The 20,490-nt window shown below is 27.2% G+C and overlaps 1 protein-coding gene across 2 annotated transcripts in view; it reads right to left on the reverse strand.

The window, feature by feature from the left end:
- Positions 1–3,956: 3,956 nt before the first annotated feature.
- LOC119600927 (myb-like protein P) overlaps positions 3,957–20,490 on the reverse strand; it is a 267,016-nt gene continuing 250,482 nt past the window's right edge. For both annotated transcript variants that reach the window (XM_037951516.1, XM_037951518.1), the window contains one exon: positions 3,957–4,096. In XM_037951516.1, the coding sequence (XP_037807444.1) occupies positions 3,972–4,096 (125 nt within the window). In that variant the 3' untranslated portion in view covers positions 3,957–3,971. The remainder of the gene's footprint in view (positions 4,097–20,490) is intronic.

The following is a 20,490-nucleotide window of genomic DNA, read 5'->3' on the forward strand; positions in this document are numbered from 1 at the left end:
TGACAATAATGTCAGTAAATAAAACCAGTCTTTTTTATAAGTCTACTTTAAGGGGCAAGTAAACGTTTCCTCTTTTCAAATAACCTCTTAAAACTCCAACCAAAAAAAAAACTATAAAATATTTTATGCCCGTCATAAACTGTAAAAACATAATTGAAAGAATTTTAAAAAAAATCACAGTGAATATTGACTGTTTGAGCCAAACAAAGTGGAGACGAGGAAAATATTCTGAAAAGGCCAACATTATTTTACTGAATATTATTCATATAAGAACATTTTAAATTTATTTTTAAATTTAATATGAAAGTATAAGTTTTTATGTGCCTATAACTTTGTAATTCTATTTAAGTGTTAATGACAAAATTTTACTTTTAATAAAAAAAATATTGAAGGCTGTTAAAACAAAGTATTTGTTATATTTATTTTCTGTGTTATATTATATTTTGCGATAAAATTTTTATTTTTGACTTGATTGCTTATCGCCAACCAAATTTGTAATAAACAGGGTTTAATTCGAGGGGTTTAAATTTAGTGTAATCTTTTTAATATATAATAACGCTCATATTTAGAAACTGTATTTAATTTTATAAAAGGTTTTAATAACTTTTTGTTATTTAGAAAGTAATTATTAGATGTTCACATTACAAAATATAGATTTGAAAAATTTTTATAATATTATTAATTTTAGACTATGCAACCAAACAAAACTAAATGCACAATTGATGTTCATCGAAATCTTAACTTTACCAAATTCAATTCTCTTTCCACACGCAATAAAAACTTATCGAAAACATACTATATGAAAAATATAAATAAATACAATTTTCTACAATCAAATACTTGCTGAAATTTATAAAAGAAAATGTTTCCATCAAAACTTCCAAAACAGCCACTAACTAAAGTTATATATTTTTTTATATAGTTTACCACCCCCTTCTTAAGTAATAAGAAAAAAATCTTATAAAAACTTTTACTACAAGTAAATATTTACGCACTGCATACTTATTGGCTGCTGTTCGTTACTTTTATTCAAATAAAATCAAATGCAAATAAAAAAAAGTTATTAGATACGTGTGCTTCATAAAAATTCAACGAAAATGTTACAACATAAACCGCCCTGAAGTCTAAGAGTGGGAAAGATTAAAACTCGTGATCGTTATTTCAATATCTATATAAAGTAAAATCTCGTTTTAATTTAAATAATTTCCTTTTTTTTAAGGTATTAACTCAAAGCACATTAAAATCAACAGTAACTGTGAAATAAACATTTATAGGATTATATACTATGTATTTAATTTTTATGTAGATTTTTAAAATAAACAATAAAGTGGAACAAATACCATGTAAACTATGTTAAAAAGTTTTTAAATCAATGTTTAAATTATTTTATGTCCAGGATTAAGGGGATATTTTCTGTTCGAATAGTGCTATAAAAGTATTATAGAGAGTATTAAAGTTGTTTAGTCTAAAGATATACAAATTAGTCGATAATATTTTGAAAAGTTGTTTGTTATCTATAGAGATGTTTTTTAAGTTATTTTGGCTTAAATTCCTGGGATATAAATACATAGGTCTAATGCCCATAATTTCAACAAATAGATACCTATAGTTTAAAATATTTAGTAGGTAACTTTACCAAAGGGATAAGTTAACATGTATTTCAAATCAGTACCTAGTCATTAAACCAAAGGAAACTATGCACTGAAAGATACCTATATAATATTAGATACAAATATAAATATTATTTTTTTACATAATCTATATAATTATTTATACTGTAGTTATTTATTATTGTATTTCCTACTAAATTTGTTTAATTTTGAATAATTTTTTTAAATAAAGTTTTTAAAGAAACGTTATTTTTATTTTGCTATCTTTAATTTTTAATTTATTATATAAAAAATATTAAAATATATTATTTATCTTATAAAAATATGCTTTGCTTTTTTAATAAAGTTATTGCGTATGAAAATATCTAATGGAAACAAGTTATTTATTACTCATACGCTGTGTAGTACTAAAAATTATGCTGTAGAAGCAAAATTTTTAGAGAAAATATATTAAAAAAATAGTTAGATACATACGTAAATTTTAATTATTTAACAACTTTCTTATCTACAGACTAGTTTGCATCGTATTCCTCCATTTAAGATGTCCACGGGACACCCTAACGTGTATACATTTTCTAGTCAACACTCTACCTAAACTGGTTTTATGGGAACAAAAATGTTGTCTCTTAATTTTGTAAGGATAAGAACATAATTCACCCTACCCCCCATATAACGCACCATCATAAAATTACTTTAACGTTCATAATATGCTTCAAACTACCAGTAAAGCAGCCAAATTCGACATAAACAAGTTTAATCGGAACTAAAATCTCTCTGTCTATAATTAATCCTACCCTACTCATATAAGGTCCCCTTCAGAAAATGACTATAACGATCGTAACTTGCTTCAAAATGCCAGTTTGGCAACGAAACTATACATAAATAAGTTTATTGGAACTAAAATGTTATCGCTTAATTTTGTACTGATCGGACTATACATGACCCTAACCCCCCATATCAGCAACGCAACAGAAAATGACTTTAACGCTCATAACTAAAATCTCTCTCAAATTATATAAGGAACGGTCAAAAATTGGCCCTACCCCCCACATACGGTCCTCTTCAGAAAATAATTTTTAATCTCAAAAACGGGCTTAAAGTACACGTATAGTCATGAAATTCGACATGAATAAGTTTTATTGGAACTATATTGTCCCTTTCAGAAAATTACTACAACACAGATAACACTCTTACTTGTTTCCGTGATAAATTGATACTACCCTTCGTCCTTTCATATACTTAATATAAATATATAATACTATTTTTCATAGAATATAATAAAAATAAATAAAACATACATTACTTTTCAACAACTTAAACTTAAGTTGGCAAACCAAATCAATAGAGTTTGCTCAGAGCTTATTAAGTAATCTCAAGACAATGAAATTGTTTCTAAGTACATGCATAAAACTACATACACATATACTAATGCAAGTAGTAACCATCAATTGAAATTATTGTCTTTCTATCCCCTATGAACCTGCAAAAGCTTAACATTGAAGAAAAACAAAAAAAAAAAAACTTTTTTTTCCAAAGTTCATCAACAGACTGAATGACGAATGGACAGACTAAATAAATAAGTAGACAAAGTTTAACCCATTAAGGCCGAATGGGTAGAAAAATACCCAATAAATTAATTGAACTTGGTGGGCAACTAGTGGGCAAAGCTGAGCATGGTGAAAGGTTGACACAATCTTCTTTCTACCATGAAATAAAGATGTCAAATCTCTTCTTTTTCTAAAATTAGAGATCTCTTCCTCGAAAACAAGAGGCGCAGCAGCGAGAACAGTGGAAATCGGAGTTCACTCAAGTTAACCATCAAAATTTGATTTTGATACTGCTATAAAAGTGAAAGTTTGCGATCTCTCAAATTTTCCTCGAAGATTGTTTGTATGAAAACATAAAATTGCGTTTCAAAAAAGAGAGGCCCAACAATGAAAACAGTGAAATTCTGCTATCACTCGAAATTCGTTTTAATATCAATTTTTTTTATAGAAACATAAAATTACAGAAAATTTCCAATTAAAATCGATTTTTTTTCTGTACAAAAACATAAAATTGCGTTTTCCTCGAAAACTTAAGGCCCTACCGCGAAAACAGTGAAAATCTATGATCGCTTAAATTAAAATAAATTTTTTTATGTATGAAACATAAAATTGCGTTTATTTCGAAAACTAGAGGCCTTATAGCGAAATTATTGAAAATCTGTAATCACTCAAACTTCACATTAAAATTCTTATAAATCTCTTTTTTAAAAATATTTTGTATAACTGAAATGTTTAATAATAGTTGAAAATAGTTTTAAATGTCTGGCATTTATTTAATGGTCGAAAAGATTTCGTGTTAAACTTAAAATTAGCTTTACTCACCGGTATTGGCAACTTCACAGGGCAAGACAATCGTATCACCAGCTACAAATTTAAATGTTTCTGAGCGGGATATAAACATGGGCTCATGTTTACTCATCATACTTGTCGAGGCAGATACTGAAATTGAAAAAAAATATCAAAAACATTAATTTATATTATTTTAACTTTAAAATAATTTTAGTTGACTTTTTAAGTTGTTTTTTTAAAGCTTTTGCTCATTTGTTTGTTTTTAAATAAATAAACATATTTCTGTAAATACTGCCATATAAAGTTTAGAAATTTATTTCTTTATTTGGGTTTAAACATTTTTTCACAAACAGTTTTAAAGTATTACCCAACCTTAGTAAGATAAGTAGTTTTGTGTAATTAAGTTCTATAATTCATTATTTATTTACAAATTACTTTTTGTAGAAGTTTTTCTTAAACAGGTTCATTTATATTTTTCAGGATTTTGGTTACTTAAAAGTTTTATTTTTTAAGAAAACATTAATCATTTGTTTAAAAAAAAAGAAGTGATAGACAAATTGATGTGTAAACATTTTTGGAAAAGTTATGAAAGTTAATATGTATCACGTTGTGAAAATTCACAAAAGTCTAAAGTATATAAAAAGTACATACTTAGTTTGATAAGAATGGAATCATTATTAATCATGGCACTTCTATAACGACCCTTTCTCTGTACTAGCTTATTTAACCTAAATTTCTATATTTTATTATAAAAACTTTCTATTTTTTTATACTCTTAGCATAACAATTATTTAGTATTTATTCAAAAATTTTTTTTTTATTACCATGATAAAAGTCTAATGTTAAATTTGTGTAAAAATTTAATACCGACAAAACAAATTATTTTTGTAGGTTTTTCTACTTTTGTTTTTGATACAAATTTTTAACAATAGTAGTTACATTTTCTATAGTTATTTCATTAATATTTATTATTTACATTCATAAGTCTATATAAAACATAAATATATCTTTTTGTGTACACACATTGTGCAATTATTTGTATAATTTTTTTTATTTTATTATGCAGCAATAATCGTATTGTTGCATTAAATCAAACAAAAAGATAAATAAATACAAAGGGAAAAAACAAAAGTTAAATTTATGCAACAGAAAAATAAAATTGTTGTTTTTAGCAATAGTTAGTTTATTATTGAGGAAAACTATTCAGTATGTTGGGAGTTTTAATACACCCTATAAATATTAGAAGAAAATTATATTTCCAATATTTTTTTTTTTGCTCTAAAAAGGTTGACATCATATAACAGACATAATTTTTTTTCATGTAAAGTATCATTTATTGTCAATCATTTACTATTTTAGTGTAAATTTTTTTAGTGTCAAGACAATCATTCACTATTTATTTATATGCTTATTTTTTATTATAATTACTAAGCCCCAACAGTTTTTGTTTTGTTATAGGGTATCTTCGATTACGTTTGTTTTACTTAAAGTTTTTTGTAAATTGTTGTTATTTTTTTATCTGTTTTATTTGTGATATTTTTTATGAAATTCAAATAAATATTTATTTAAATATTTTTTATGTAAATTCTACATTGTGTTTTACAGCTATGAAATATTTCCATGTTTAAATTATAATTTAAAAAGTTGTTCAAAATTTAAAATACATATGTAAATATCATCATTGCGCCAACAAAAAGTTCTTAATCTTTTTTTCTCAAAGTTAAAAATATTTTTTAAATCATTCTTAACCCTTAGCCTATAATAATGGGTCAAAATTTCCCAATAATAAGTTATAGAGATAGGTATGAATTTAGATATCATATAGCTGCTTTTAATTAGTCAGTTAAATGTCTCAAAATATTTGTATAAAAGAGAATTGGTTAAAAAACCCTGTAACAATTTTGAAAAAAAGCTTTCACACATAGAAAGGTTGATATAAGTATATGTGAAATGTCCACTTATTTCCTTATAAAAGGACTTCCTTATAAAGGACTTACAATTTCAAATGAATATTTTAAATATTTATATGTGTTGGATGCTAATCTAATTTTGGTATAAAATGAAAGCTGTCAATCTGTAGATCTTATTTGACTCACCTAGATAAAAATCTAAAAAGAAATTAAATTTAAAAAAGGTCTCACTTTCGAAACGAAAAATGTTAACAAATTTTTTGTGACAATTCTTTTTCATGCGTGAAATAGTTATAAAATGTATAAAAAAATTTTAAATATATAAATTTTTCATATTAGACAACATTGACCCACTAATGGCATATTTGTTTTACTCCTTAAATACAGGATAAGGGTTAAATAAATTTTTTTTAACACAAAAATTAAAAACATACATATATGTTTTCTCTAGCAATTCGATAATATCTTTTGCAAAATAAATTTTTTGTTAAAAAACCAATTTAATTATTTATTTTTGTTGACATGAATTTAACTGCCAGTTTCTCTAAATGTCAAAGAACATTTTCTTTCTTACAAATATATTGAAAACAGCAAATAAATTTAAAATGTTATTATATCCTACACCACTATAGTTGGAAGGGTATTATGCGTTTGTGCTGATGTTTGTAACGCATTCTAATATTAGTACTATACTCACCTTAAAGTTAACCGATTGATTCAGAGTCACGTTCTGAGTCGATTTAACTATGTCCGTCCGTCAGACCGTCCGACCGTCCCTGTGTCCATGTAAACGCTGTTATCAAAGTACAGTTCGCAATTTTCAAGATAATTTCATGAAATTTGTAATACACTTGACCCAAGGACGAAAATGGTTAAAATCGGTTCATTATTTCACCTAGCCCCCATAAAACTGAACCCCTCGAAAAGAGCTTTTGAGCTCATAATTATGTATAATATAAATGTATCTCGATGAAAGTTCGCGCAACTAAGTTTTATACAAGCCTTGATGACCTTGTAGAATTTCGAAATGATCGGACTTCGTTTGACCCTAGCCCCCATACAAAGCCCCCTTCAGAAAGTGACTTGAATATCCACAATTCATTTATTAACACTATTATTGGAATGAAATTCAGCACAGACAAAAAATATATATGAATACAAATCTATCCAGCCCATTTTATCAGGATCGGTTCACATTTGCTCCTATTCCCCCATATAAAGCCTCTTTTAGGAAATAAGTTTTTCATCAATAAATTGCTTAAATAAATCGGAATCAAGGTAATATTTAAGATAAATGCTTTATTGTGAAAAATAAATCACATTTAATATTCATAACTGGTGTAGGGTATCATACTTACTTGTTTTTGTTTTCAATATATTTATAAGAAAATGTAGTTTCGATATTGTGAAACAGGCAGTAAAATTTGATTCCGCACAAACGAAATCGTCTTAAAAAAAAAATAAAAATAAATATTTATATAGGCGTTAAACAATCGGATAGACGAAACATACCAAACAATACTTTTATGAAAACCTAGTTTTTCTTTAGGCGAACGTCATTAATGTACATTGGACACATTGGAAGGCTTTACACAACCATCGGACGTGTCCGATCGCATACCAGACACAGAAACACTGATCACAAATAGAATGTCGTGGAACATTAGATCAAATACTCGTAGGAATCCGTTTTTACAAGCATTGCTCTAAATTGGGGAAAAATTGGAAATGGGGTTCTATATAAAGATCCAGAAACAGATATACCACTGTTTATTTAATCACAATACTAGCTTCCAGGCAGAAGCATTAACGGAATGCGTAAATTGTTTACCAATATCCAAAAGGCAATTAGGGAGATAACAGATGATAAAGCTAAATCTAAGACCGTATTGAATTGTATGAAAGCTCTAACCGAATACTCTCCCAGAGATAAGGTACCAGGCCACTTGGGAGAAGTCAGCAATGAAATGCGATAAGGCCTCTTGGAATAATGAAACTGTGAGTAGAACCACAAAGATTATATAGTGTGACCCTAACAAGAGCAGGATGAGAAGCTACCTTAACTTAAGCAAGTCTAAGGTAAGTATTCTGAGTGTTGGACGTGTAGATTCAGACGAATGTAGAACATGTGGAGAGGACAGTGAAACTCTGGAGTACTTTCTCATTGTCAGGCTTTCGCCGAAATTAGATCCAAATATCTTCGGAGTGATATTATTCCGGATATATCATCTTACACGAACACTGATAGAAAAATTCTTAGGAAATACATCCAGATAACTGAGTTTATGAACATTCAGTGAATACTATATTTCATGGAAATCAGAATACAACAGGCCCGATAGTGGCCTAGGTGTATTTCTTCGAATTTGATGTAGATACATCCTCCTATCAACCTAGCCTAACCAAGTTTCCTGAATGAAGATTTACATGTGAGCTAGTAGCAAATATAGACCGATCCGCATAGAATTTATGTTTACATAAATTTTTTTCTGCTGAATATCATCATATTTGAAAAGTGTTGCTTATCTTTATAACTATTTGGAGAATTGATACCCAAAACGTAAATTTTGAAACTAGATAAACAAAATTTTACGAAAGCTCGAATTGTTATTCATTTAATCAAAATACTTTACTATATTTAAATAATTAAATTATATTATTTTATGTATGGTACATAAGCAATTAAAACATATGTATGTATGAGCACAAATAAAATTTTGAATTTGAAATTTAATAGTATAAAATTTAATTTAAAAGTTAATAAAATGAAAATATATTACAAATATTATTGTATAAATTTAAATACAATCAATCATAGTTTTTGTAGTACATAAAAAATTATTTTTTACTTTGACAAGAAATAATTACATTTGACATGTAATGAAATTCTAAACCCTAAGGATATAGAAATATGTAAAGAACATATTTTATATATACATATGTATGTATGTCTAATTGATTATATTATATACAGTTGGTACATAGAGGGAAAAGGAAATATACACGCCTGTTACCAAATTGACACCAAAGAGTTTATAATTTTTCAATAACATTCGTTGTCGAAGTATAAACATACGTACGAAAACACTATGTAATGTTGACAACTCAACATTGCAACAATTCGTTGTCGAAATCTAAATTTTATACACATCCGTTGTCTAAATGTTAATAAACGTAGTAAGCTCACTATTGGCAACGGATTGTTTGTCAATAGTGATCATACCAAGTTTGTTAACATTTAGATAACGGATGTGTATACAATTTAGATTTCGACAGCGAATTGTTGCAATGTTGTCAACATTACATAGTGTTGTCGTCCCTGTGTGTACAAGTCAAAACCGGACACTGTTATAAAATTATTGGAATGACAGGTGTGAGATCGATTCTTTATTGTAAACGTAGAAACATTTTTTTTTTCACGAAAATAAAAATTAAACTTTATCACACTTTTCGTGATCGTATTCCTTCACTTCTGGTCTTGTATGGTAATTTTGATATTCGCTAAAATTGCAAAGCGCTATAACCGAATGTACATTAGACTGTTCCGAGGAACCACCTGTTTAATTTAGGAATACCTCTCAAACGATGAGTATTAATGTACTGAACCCAAGAAAAAAATTTTTTTGAATGGTCCCCGGGACACCCTAAAGTACATGTATACATACATCATGCTTATATATGTACATATGTATAAACATATTATTGAATTTAGTATATAAATTAGTGCTGACTATAGTATAGACTATAGTCTTGACTATGCTATAGTACTTAGGTATAAGGCTTAAAATAATTTGAATTTAATGCATTAAAATAAATGTTTAGTTTAGCAACAAAATATATGGTAAACTTGGTAAATATTATTAACAGAATATTTAATAAATGCTATTAAAATAATATTTCTCTTGTTTTAAAGATTTACTTCGTTTTGCAAAAAATAATTTGATAAAATATATGTATGAGAAATAATTGTTTTCTGTTTGTAAATTTTGTATAAAATTTTGTTATTATGGATTGTTTATATTTTATTTGCAACAAATTGCAATTATATTTAATGATTTATGTTCATTTCTTTGTTTGGTTATGTTATTAAGGCTTTATGCACACTGGGATGAAGAGCAAATAACTTAATTCATAAATATGCACATTTATTAGCCAAATTTGTTTAATATTTTTTAAATTATATATTTAAATATAAGTATACCTGTATGTTTTTTTTTTTAACACTATTTTATTTAAAATAGTTTTTTGCCTAAAAACAATATGTGGTTATTATACAACATTGTAACTTTAAAATTAACCAACCACTGTACATTTAGGTTATTAATAACCTTCTTGCACATAATATTTAAACAACACACAGTGGTATAGGAAAAAAAAAAGAGGGAAATAATTCGGTAACTTCTAAACGGTTAATCCGATTTTAATGAAATTTGGTGTGCACAAAGAGGAGGTGTTGTCGAGTTTAGGTTTTGAATTTGGACCTTATAGGCCAACCAGGGGCCCGGCGGGGGGTCATCAAATTAGGACACCTCGGCTATGTTAAATTTTTAAAACGATCCTATTTCTTCATTTGAGTTCCGATTTAAAAAAAATTTCGTATATAGAATCTCCTCATCGAGCACTATAAAAAATGTTGTCATAGCAGTAAATTATCTCTTATAGTTTAGGAGATATTCGCATTTAAAAATTAAAATTTTAAAATTTTTACCGTCCTTACTTTAGTTTTTTTTGATAATAGCAGGTCCAAATATTCCCGATTTTCGCCATTTTGTTTTATTCGCTTAACAACAAGTTTATATATCAAGCAGTGAAAGAATTATGTAAAAATCATGACTGAGTCCAAAGTTATAGGCATTTTAATTTAAAAAATTAAAAAAAGGCGATTTTTTGTCATTTTTTTGGGAAAAAAGTATCTTTTTCTTTTTAAGTTATCTAAAAAGTTTCTAAGAAGATGTATATAGAATTTATACTTTTTGGAAAGCTGACTTTACATAAAGTACGATAAATGAAACAAAACCTAAAAATTTTTGATACCGAGGGGACCAGGTCCATCCAAAAAAACCCTATTTTTTATGGAAAATTAAATTTTGAGCAAAAATTCTCAAATCGCATAGTCGATATCAAATTATAGTGACCTGTTTTATATGACCCAATATGTTCTTAATCATTTTGTAACGGGTTTCGATAACCCCGCCCCTGGTATGGATATAATAGGCAAAAAACTAAAAAATCCCATTTTTGGGATTTTTTAAAACTTTTTTGGGAATTCCGGGATTTCTAATAAGAAAATTCGAAATTTTGATTTAATTTTGGATTTTAAGTAAAAAAATCTACCTAACTGTAAAATTTCATCAAAAAATATTCATAAATAAAATTTTTATTGCAATTAGAAAAATTTGTATCTTCGCAAAAACTGAATAAAAAACATTTTTTAATTTTTTTTAAAAAAAGTATTCCGCGAATTTTTTAATTTTCAAAAATTATATACAGTTTTGAAAAATAGACAAAATTACCTTTCCATTGATATATAACATGCCTACCTAATGTTTTTTAAGTGACAAATTAATTAGGGAAAACTCAACATCTTTTAGAAAATTTGCCTAGCACTATTATTTTCATCCATAAGGTTAACTCTTAAATTTGTTACATATATGGATGAAAATAATAGTGCTAGGTAAATTTTCTAAAAGATGTTGAGTTTTCCCTAATTAATTTGTCACTTAAAAAACATTAGGTAGGCATGTTATATATCAATGGAAAGGTAATTTTGTCTATTTTTCAAAACTGTATAAAATTTTTGAAAATTAAAAAATTCGCGGAATACTTTTTTTAAAAAAAATTAAAAAATGTTTTTTATTCAGTTTTTGCGAAGATACAAATTTTTCAAATTGCAATAAAAATTTTATTTATGAATATTTTTTGATGAAATTTTACAGTTAGGTAGATTTTTTTACTCAAAATCCAAAATTAAATAAAAATTTCGAATTTTCTTATTAGAAATCCCGGAATTCCCAAAAAAGTTTTAAAAAATCCCAAAAATGGGATTTTTTGGTTTTTTGCCTATTATATCCATACCAGGGGCGGGGTTATCGAAACCCGTTACAAAATGATTAAGAACTTATTGGGTCATATAAAACAGGTCACTATAATTTGATATCGACTATGCGATTTGAGAATTTTTGCTCAAAATTTAATTTTCCATAAAAAATAGGGCTTTTTGGATGGACCTGGTCCCCTCGGTATCAAAAATTTTTAGGTTTTGTTTCATTTATCGTATTTTATGTAAAGTCAGCTTTCCAAAAAGTATAAATTCTATATACATCTTCTTAGAAACTTTTTAGATAACTTAAAAAGAAAAAGATACTTTTTTCCCAAAAAAATGACAAAAAATCGCCTTTTTTTAATTTTTTAAATTTAAATGCCTATAACTTTGGACTCAGTCATGATTTTTACATAATTCTTTCACTGCTTGGTATATAAACTTGTTGTTAAGCAAATAAAAAAAAATGGCGAAAATCGGAAATATTTGGACCTGCTATTATCAAAAAAACTAAAGTAAGGACGGTAAAAATTTTAAAATTTTAATATTCAAATGCGAATATCTCCTAAACTATAAGAGATAATTTACTGCTACGACAACATTTTTTATAGTGCTCGATGAGGAGATTCTATATACGAAATTTTTTTTAAATCGGAACTCAAATGAAGAAATAGGATCGTTTTAAAAATTTAACATAGCCGAAGTGTCCTAATTTGAGGACCCCCCGCCGGGCCCCTGGTTGGCCTATAAGGTCCAAATTCAAAACCTAAACTCGACAACACCTCCTCTTTGTGCATACCAAATTTCATTAAAATCGGATTAACCGTTTAGAAGTTACCGAATTATTTCCCTCTTTTTTTTTTCCTATACCACTGTGCAACATAGGTTATTTATATATTGAAAATATTTCTTGTTATATTGAAGACATTGTTAAAGTTGTAAAATATTTAATATGTATATGTATTTTAACAAAATGTAAGTGCCTGCACAAACAATATACCGACACAATATATGTAAGTAATATTTAGTATTATTCACAGCATATACCTTAAACCTACCAAGACAATAATTAGTTTTTGAATTACATACTAAATAAAATACAATTATATAAAACAGACAAACTTGACATTAGACCTGTTAAAATAGAAAAACAAAATAATTTTTCTTTAGAATGTAAACTAATTTTGGTTAAAACAAACAAAATAAGAACTACAGATTAAAAATTTAAATTTCAGAGCAGGCCTAATTCTCACATACATAAATATTTCTTACCATAAACAGAATATTCAAACTATACAATAATACATGCTTAATAAATTTGATTTGAACATAAACTACATAAATGTTTTGTGTTTGTGTGTGTTTATTTATAATTGTTTTATTTTCAATTCCAAACTTGTTTATACACATTTTGAACAACAGGACTCTTGTTTTAATTTGATTTATTTAATTTTAGGTTATTATATAAATAACCTAATGAAAATTTTGTTTTGTGATCCAGAAAAACTAATTTATATATTCTTATGTTTCGCATAATAGGATATTAGTATAAACAATGGGCAATGTCTTTTATAAACACAAAACAAAAATATATAGTAATTTAAGTAATAATGTTTAAGTGGTTACAACTTTTGTTATTAAATAGAAATTTTAAACTGTTATGCATATATGTATGTTACGATTTAATCCGATAAAATTTATTATTATACCCTTCACCTCCATTAGAGGTGATAGAGGGCATATGTAAGTTTTGTCTGAGACCCAACAAAGTATATATATTTTGTGTCGTTATCATATTCTGATTTGATTTAGCTATGTCCGTCTGCCTGTCTGTGTAAAACACGCTCACGTTAAAACTAAGCAAAGGAAATCAACCAATAAATTTGGTATTGAAAATAAGCAAAATCGGTTCACAACGTAAGAAGTTATGAATAAAAGTTTCAGACTACCTCGAAAAAAAATTGTGTTTTTTTCCTAATTCGAAAGCAGTTTTCTCGGAAACTACCGAAGATATTTCAATGAATTTTATAATACATCATTTTTTCTACTAGGGATCAATTATGTTCAAAATCATAACAATCGATCAAAAATTTCTTATAGCACCCGGAAATTAATTTATCGTGAATAACTCCCTCAAATATATCGGTATTTTCTATATATAAATATAATATGAGCAGGAATCATAATACCAATATAGATCTATATCGGTCCACAATTAGTCATATATAAATAAATTACTCTACGAAAGTTTTCCCGGATAGAACCGTTCTGAAAATCACTTAATAGCACATAATTCATTATTAAATGTGTATATCCGGATAAAATTCGACATGTGTATGTTCTGTGTATAGATAAATCATTCTGCTAAAAAAAACACTTAAACTGATTCAGTTCATGAAAAATGTCGACGTCGGAATAAAACTCGAGAGGAATATGGTTTGTAAATATAGAAATCATTCTCCTAAATTTTTTGGCATCGGCAAGATCGGCCAATAATAAGTCATTGCACTCGTACAAGGACCACATCCGCAAATTTTCTGGACCTAAAAATTATCTAAAACACAATGGGTATATTTTAAAAATTATTTATTTTTGAAAAAAAAACTTTTTGAATTTTACCAAAATTCCGATGTATTTAAGCAATTTATTGATGAAAAACTAAATTTCTAAAAGAGGCTTTATATGGGAGCTAGGGTCAAATATGGGCCGATCCTCAAAAAATTTGGAAGAGGGATGTAATTTTATATAAAGGTTAGTTATGCTGTATTTCATCGCTATACTAATGGTTATAAGTAAATTTTTGGACGTTTAAGATATTTTTTAAAGCGGTGTTTGTATGGGGGCTAGGGTCTAACGACGGCCGATAATTATAAAAATTGGCTTGGTCATTTATGCTTATATAAAACTTTGTTGTGACAATTTTTGTAGAGATAGTAGTATATTTGAAATAGTTATGTGTTAAAAACCCAAAATCCGAAGGACAGGTTGTATGGGGGCTAGGTGAAATAATGGACCAATTTCAATAGGCATCATCCCTGTGCCGAAAAACTCGTATGGTCCAAATTTTATCAAAATATCTTGAAAATTGTGTGACGGACGGACATGTCTTAATCGACTCAGAAAGTTATTCTTAGTCGATCGGTATACTTTAAGGTAGGTAGGACCAATATTTTTATGCGTTGCAAACATCAGCACAAACGTATAAAACCCTCCCCACTATAGTGGTGTAGAGTATAAAAAGTAGCTTGCTGGTGCAGGGCATTTATGATTCGGCACAGTCGAATATACTACTCTAATTTGTTTATAATTAAAATTTATTTATTATAACCTAGTCTTTTGAGAAGTACTCTTTGGATGCGTGTACGGAGTAATCTCAATTTTTGCAGGGTATTAACATATACCGGCATGCTGACGTATGCGGCTATCAGCTGCTGGGCTTTCTGCTTGAAAATGTTGGTGAGGATAGTAATGGTGTTGCCGCGTTCATTGGACCATCGTCATTATATTTACAAAACGTCAAATTGTGTTAACAAATTGTCTGTTAAATAATTTTCTATTACATTAAATAACAAACCTACTTTATAACATTCAACTAACTTTCTTCCAATTATATTAAAGTTATACATACTTAAAATAATACCTATTTTCCACGAATCATTTTCAAGTGATAAAATTATATTTATGCACACAAAAATAATAATTTAACACCCCAAACAAAAGTTAAATTTATAAATAACAATCTTTATAAAAGACTAACTTATAACAATTATTTTCTATTATATTTATAAGTATTTCATTCGAAAAGAGCAAATATATAAACACATCAGGACTTTTACTGCCAACAACAATAAACTATTATACGACTAAATACACAAAGTATAAAGTATATCCAAAATAATATAAATAATGAACCTAAATTCTCCCCAAATAAGTTATCATAATAATGATATATAAATCTACTTATTTGTTTGGTAATAAATCCAATATTTGACACTTGATTGTAAACGAACTGGGGCCAACAGAAGAAACGGAAAATAAAAAAAGAATATGTATATAAAATCATCTAAAACTAAACAATCAAATGTAAACAATAAGGCACAATTTAAAAAATAAGTCGAAACATAAACTTTACCATTGTTGATATATACATATATACAACGAAAAGAAAGGAATCGTATAAATAGAAAAGAAACGACTAACAATTGCAAAAATAACACACCAACACATTGTTGTTAAAATGAAAATTGTCCTTGAAGTGGAATTAAAGTAACACACTTACTGACATTTTGTAGTTTTAATGGAGATGGAGGACAAATTGATGAAGGAGAGATGATAATGACAGGCATAACAACATGACCTATTGACATATTTGCCTAAAAACATACAATACTATTTCAATGTTGACATTATCCCTCCAACCTTCTACGTAATTTTCTGTAGAGTTATTTCTACTTGATGTTATGTGTGGGAAGTAAGAAATAACAAGGAATAGTGGAAATGTCAATAAAAAGTTACTTTATAAATATTATCGACTGTTAAAATGAAACACATTTAGACAAGGCGCAAATAAATTAATCGATGACACTTGACCGGAAGTAGTAAAGGAAATCAGGATTTCCTACGATTAAAATTTTGCCAGATTTTATTGAAGAACTTTAGTGTAGGAAGCGTATAAGTGTGTTAATGATGATAAATTAATCATACGCCATGTGTATTAATGAGCATAATATGTAAATATAAAACAGTTTATTTCTAGAAAATTTTGGAGAAAAATTATATTTATAATCAAAATGAAAAACATTTCTTTTAAAATTTGTAATACGTTGTTTATTTTTCTTTAATAAATTTGAAATTTTAAAAAAAACTAATTTATATTTTTTCAGTTATTTAATTTATTTTATTTTAAAATAACGTTTCAAAATGTGTGTGTTTTCTTAAAAGAGTAATTCTTTGTTCTAAGTAAATTCAAGGAAATTCTCTACTTTTAAAGAATTTTCATTAATTATTGATTTTTAAATAGTTTTCTTTTTAAAGAATTTTTGAAAATTTAATAAACTATATTTACTCCCTTGTTCGAATGAAACATATATTTTTGAAAATCCATTTTTTACCACTTTTTTTTGTTTTTTTTATCCAATTGATATACCTTACAGCACTATAGTGGGGAGGGTATTATGCGTTTGTGCTGATGTATGTAACACCCAAAAGTATTGTAGGGCCAATATTTTCCACCTTAAAGTATACCAATGGGCTCAGAATCAATTTCTGAATCGATTTAGATTTGTCCGTCCGTCTGCCCGTCTGTGTGTCCATGTAAACCTTGTGCGCACTCTACAGGTCGCAATTTTCAAGATAATTTAATGAAACTTGGCATATACTCTTCTTTTGATCCAAGGACGAAGTCAATTGAAAATGCTTAAAATTGATACATTATTCCATATAGCCCCCATACAAGCGTACCCTCCGAATAGGGCTTTTGAGCTCATAAATATGTTAAATGTTCTTGTATCAATTTAAAAACCAGCAAAACTTAGTTTTATATAAGTTTAAAATAATACTGCTGATTTTCATAGTGATCGGGCTTCATTTGACCCTACCCCCAATATAAAGTCCCCTTCAGAAAATGACTTGATGTTCAAAATTCACTTATAAACACTAATATCATGATAACATTCTGCGTAAATACCTAATGTAGATGTAAATTCCTCTACCAAAATTTATAAGGATAGGACCATATTAACCCACTGGCCCCATATAAACCCTTATTTAAAAAATACCTTTTTTGTCAAGAAATTGTTAAAATATTTCTTAGTTAAGGTAAAAATGAAATTAAATAATAATTTAAATTTCTAACATAATCACTGGAGTAGGGATCATATGGTCGGCCATTCCCAACTATAAATTCTTATTTGTTTTGTTAAGTTTTTTTAATTAAAACAAAGTCAATTTCGAAGAAATTATCGACATTTTATTCCAGAATTACTAACTTACGGATTTATGCCTCATAGTTCATTTCTTACATTCTCTTTTATACTTCTTCCGAAAAGCTCTTGGAAGTGTGAATGAGAAAGAATAATTATAAATAAATAAAGAAATCCATATAGATTTTATATCATGAGCAAAATCGTTGTAAACTCTAAATATTTAATTCGTAAATAATTTTCGGTATAAAAAAACACATACAAATTGTCCAGGTAGAAGTTTAGTTTTTTCACAAATATTTCTCCTGTTAATGTTGTAATTTTTTTGCTGTGAACACATGTTCATGTTGGAAATCAGTTTTATGAAAAAGACAAGAGAAAATAAGCTTTCTCAACGCTTGCATTCAACACAAGTTAGTTTATACAATTAAAACTTATTCTTGTAGTTTTTAATAAAAGTTTTTTTGATAAAAATCCCTTATTGCTTTAAATCTGTTGTATTTTTATAACACTTACATTTTCAGCTGAAGACAAGCTATTAAAAGTTGAAAATTAACTTTGTCTATTTTATATTTTCCTGTATTCATTTAATGGGCTAGTTGGTTTCATTTAATAAAGGCCATCAGTAAATTTTGGATTTTCCTTTGATTAAATAAAAAAGTTGTAAAAATATTTAACAAAATGAAAAATACTGCTTGCATGTATGTCTATCCAACATAAACTATGTTAGCGATGTCCTTCCCAAAATTAATTTATAAAGAGTCGATCTAAATCATGATTGGTATACGTATATTATATATTACATACATATTTTAGGTTTACTACATTTTACTTAACAAAATCAAACATTAATTATATTTTATTATTGTGTAAAACTTAACAAAATCAAACATTAATTATATTTTATTATTGTGTAAAACTTTTATAATTTAAATTTTCAATAACAATTTCTATTCCAAATGTATTAATTTTTAATACCAGTATATAAAAATTTATTTTCCTCAAAAAAAAAAGAAAAGAATTTGTGTTTTCCCTAAAACGTTCGTTTGTCATTAATTCTAAAAATCACGTCACAAGGCAAAAAAAGTACTGAAATCAACCAACAAGGGTTTTATAAAAAAGTGTAAAATGAAAATAGGATTTAAAAGAAACTGTATGATTAAATAGAATAACACCATTTTTTTCCTTTCTAACAAACCAAAAAAATAGCAAAAAAGGGTAAACATATAAACATGTTGCTTTACATGGAAATGAGTACAATTTAAAGGATTTAACACACAACAGGACTTTAAGCTGAAACAAATACTAACGAAAAAAAAAGAAGGAGAAAATAGGAAAGAGAATAAGTATAAAATAAAAACCCATTGTGATGATAAAAATGTCAACAATAAATTGATTTGAATTCGTTTTCAACCACCTTCAACTCGAATAAACAGGCTGACACCTAATATTTTGTGGGTAATGTTGGAAAACTCAAAAAGGACTTATTTTCAGAAAGGCTCACTATGTTTGGTTTAAAATTTGTAAAACATTTCTTAGAAAAAAAAAAATATTATAAAAAAAGCTTTTATGGGAAATGGTGTTGCCTATTTAAAACTGTGTACATTTACATTATATATTTTGCTGCGTATTCATGTGTTGACGAGTGTCTGATTCTGACCGTATTGTAGGAATTGGTATCAAATGGTTAGTTAGTTTATTTGTTTAAGTATTTTTTCTTTTTTCGTTTGTTTTTTTTTTTTAATAAAACTATCATTTATTCTACTCGTCACGTAACATGTTGATTTTCTGCTTTTGCTATTTTTTCATTTATTTATTTTATGTATTAAGTTTTTATTATTTTTATTTATATTTTTTTGCTGTCCTCAGATTTGTTTGGTTTTCTTTTATTAAATTATATTTTACTTAGTTGTGTAAAAGTGAGACCTTTAATAAAATTTGATTTTTATTGTCCAAAAGTGACCTTTGAGTCACCGAATAAAATAAGTAAAAAATAAGTAAGAATAAGAAGAAGGGAATGGCCGACCGTATGATACCCTACACCAGTTATTATAGTATTTAATTTAATTTTTACCTTAACTCAGAAATATTTTAACAATTTGTTGAGGGATTTTCTAAAAAAAGGGGTTAAATGGAGACAGGGGGTTAATATTTTCCCAGAGTAATTTAGGTCTACATTACTTATTTATGCAAACTATCATCGTGATATGTGTTTATAAGTGAATTTTGACCATCAAGTCATTTTCTGAAGGGAACTTTATATGGGGAATAGGATCAAATGAGGCCCGATCATTACGAAAATCAGCAGTACTATTAAGACTTATTTAATACTAAGTTTTGCCGATTTTAGAAATAATACAAAAACATTTAACATATTTATGAGCTAAAAAGCTCCATTCGGAGGATACCGTTGCATGGGGACTGATTAGAATAATCTTTATCCATGGGTCAAAAGAAGAGTATGTGCCAAATTTGATCAAATTTTTTACAAATGTGATTATGGCCCACTGTGCATAATAACGAAGAATAAAGTGATGTGATTCTTGAGTGTAACATATTGGGGATATTACAATATCGACGATATGATATTTTAGTTTGGCGAAAATGTTAATTTATCAGCATATACATATGGGCATTTCCACCGAAAAGTATATTTTTTGTCACATCACGTCA

The sequence above is a fragment of the Lucilia sericata genome, unplaced genomic scaffold, assembly GCF_015586225.1.
Source record: "Lucilia sericata isolate MDLA Ls3-8-SP2 unplaced genomic scaffold, ASM1558622v1 Contig000128F_arrow, whole genome shotgun sequence".
Classification (NCBI taxonomy): Eukaryota; Metazoa; Arthropoda; class Insecta; order Diptera; family Calliphoridae; genus Lucilia; species Lucilia sericata.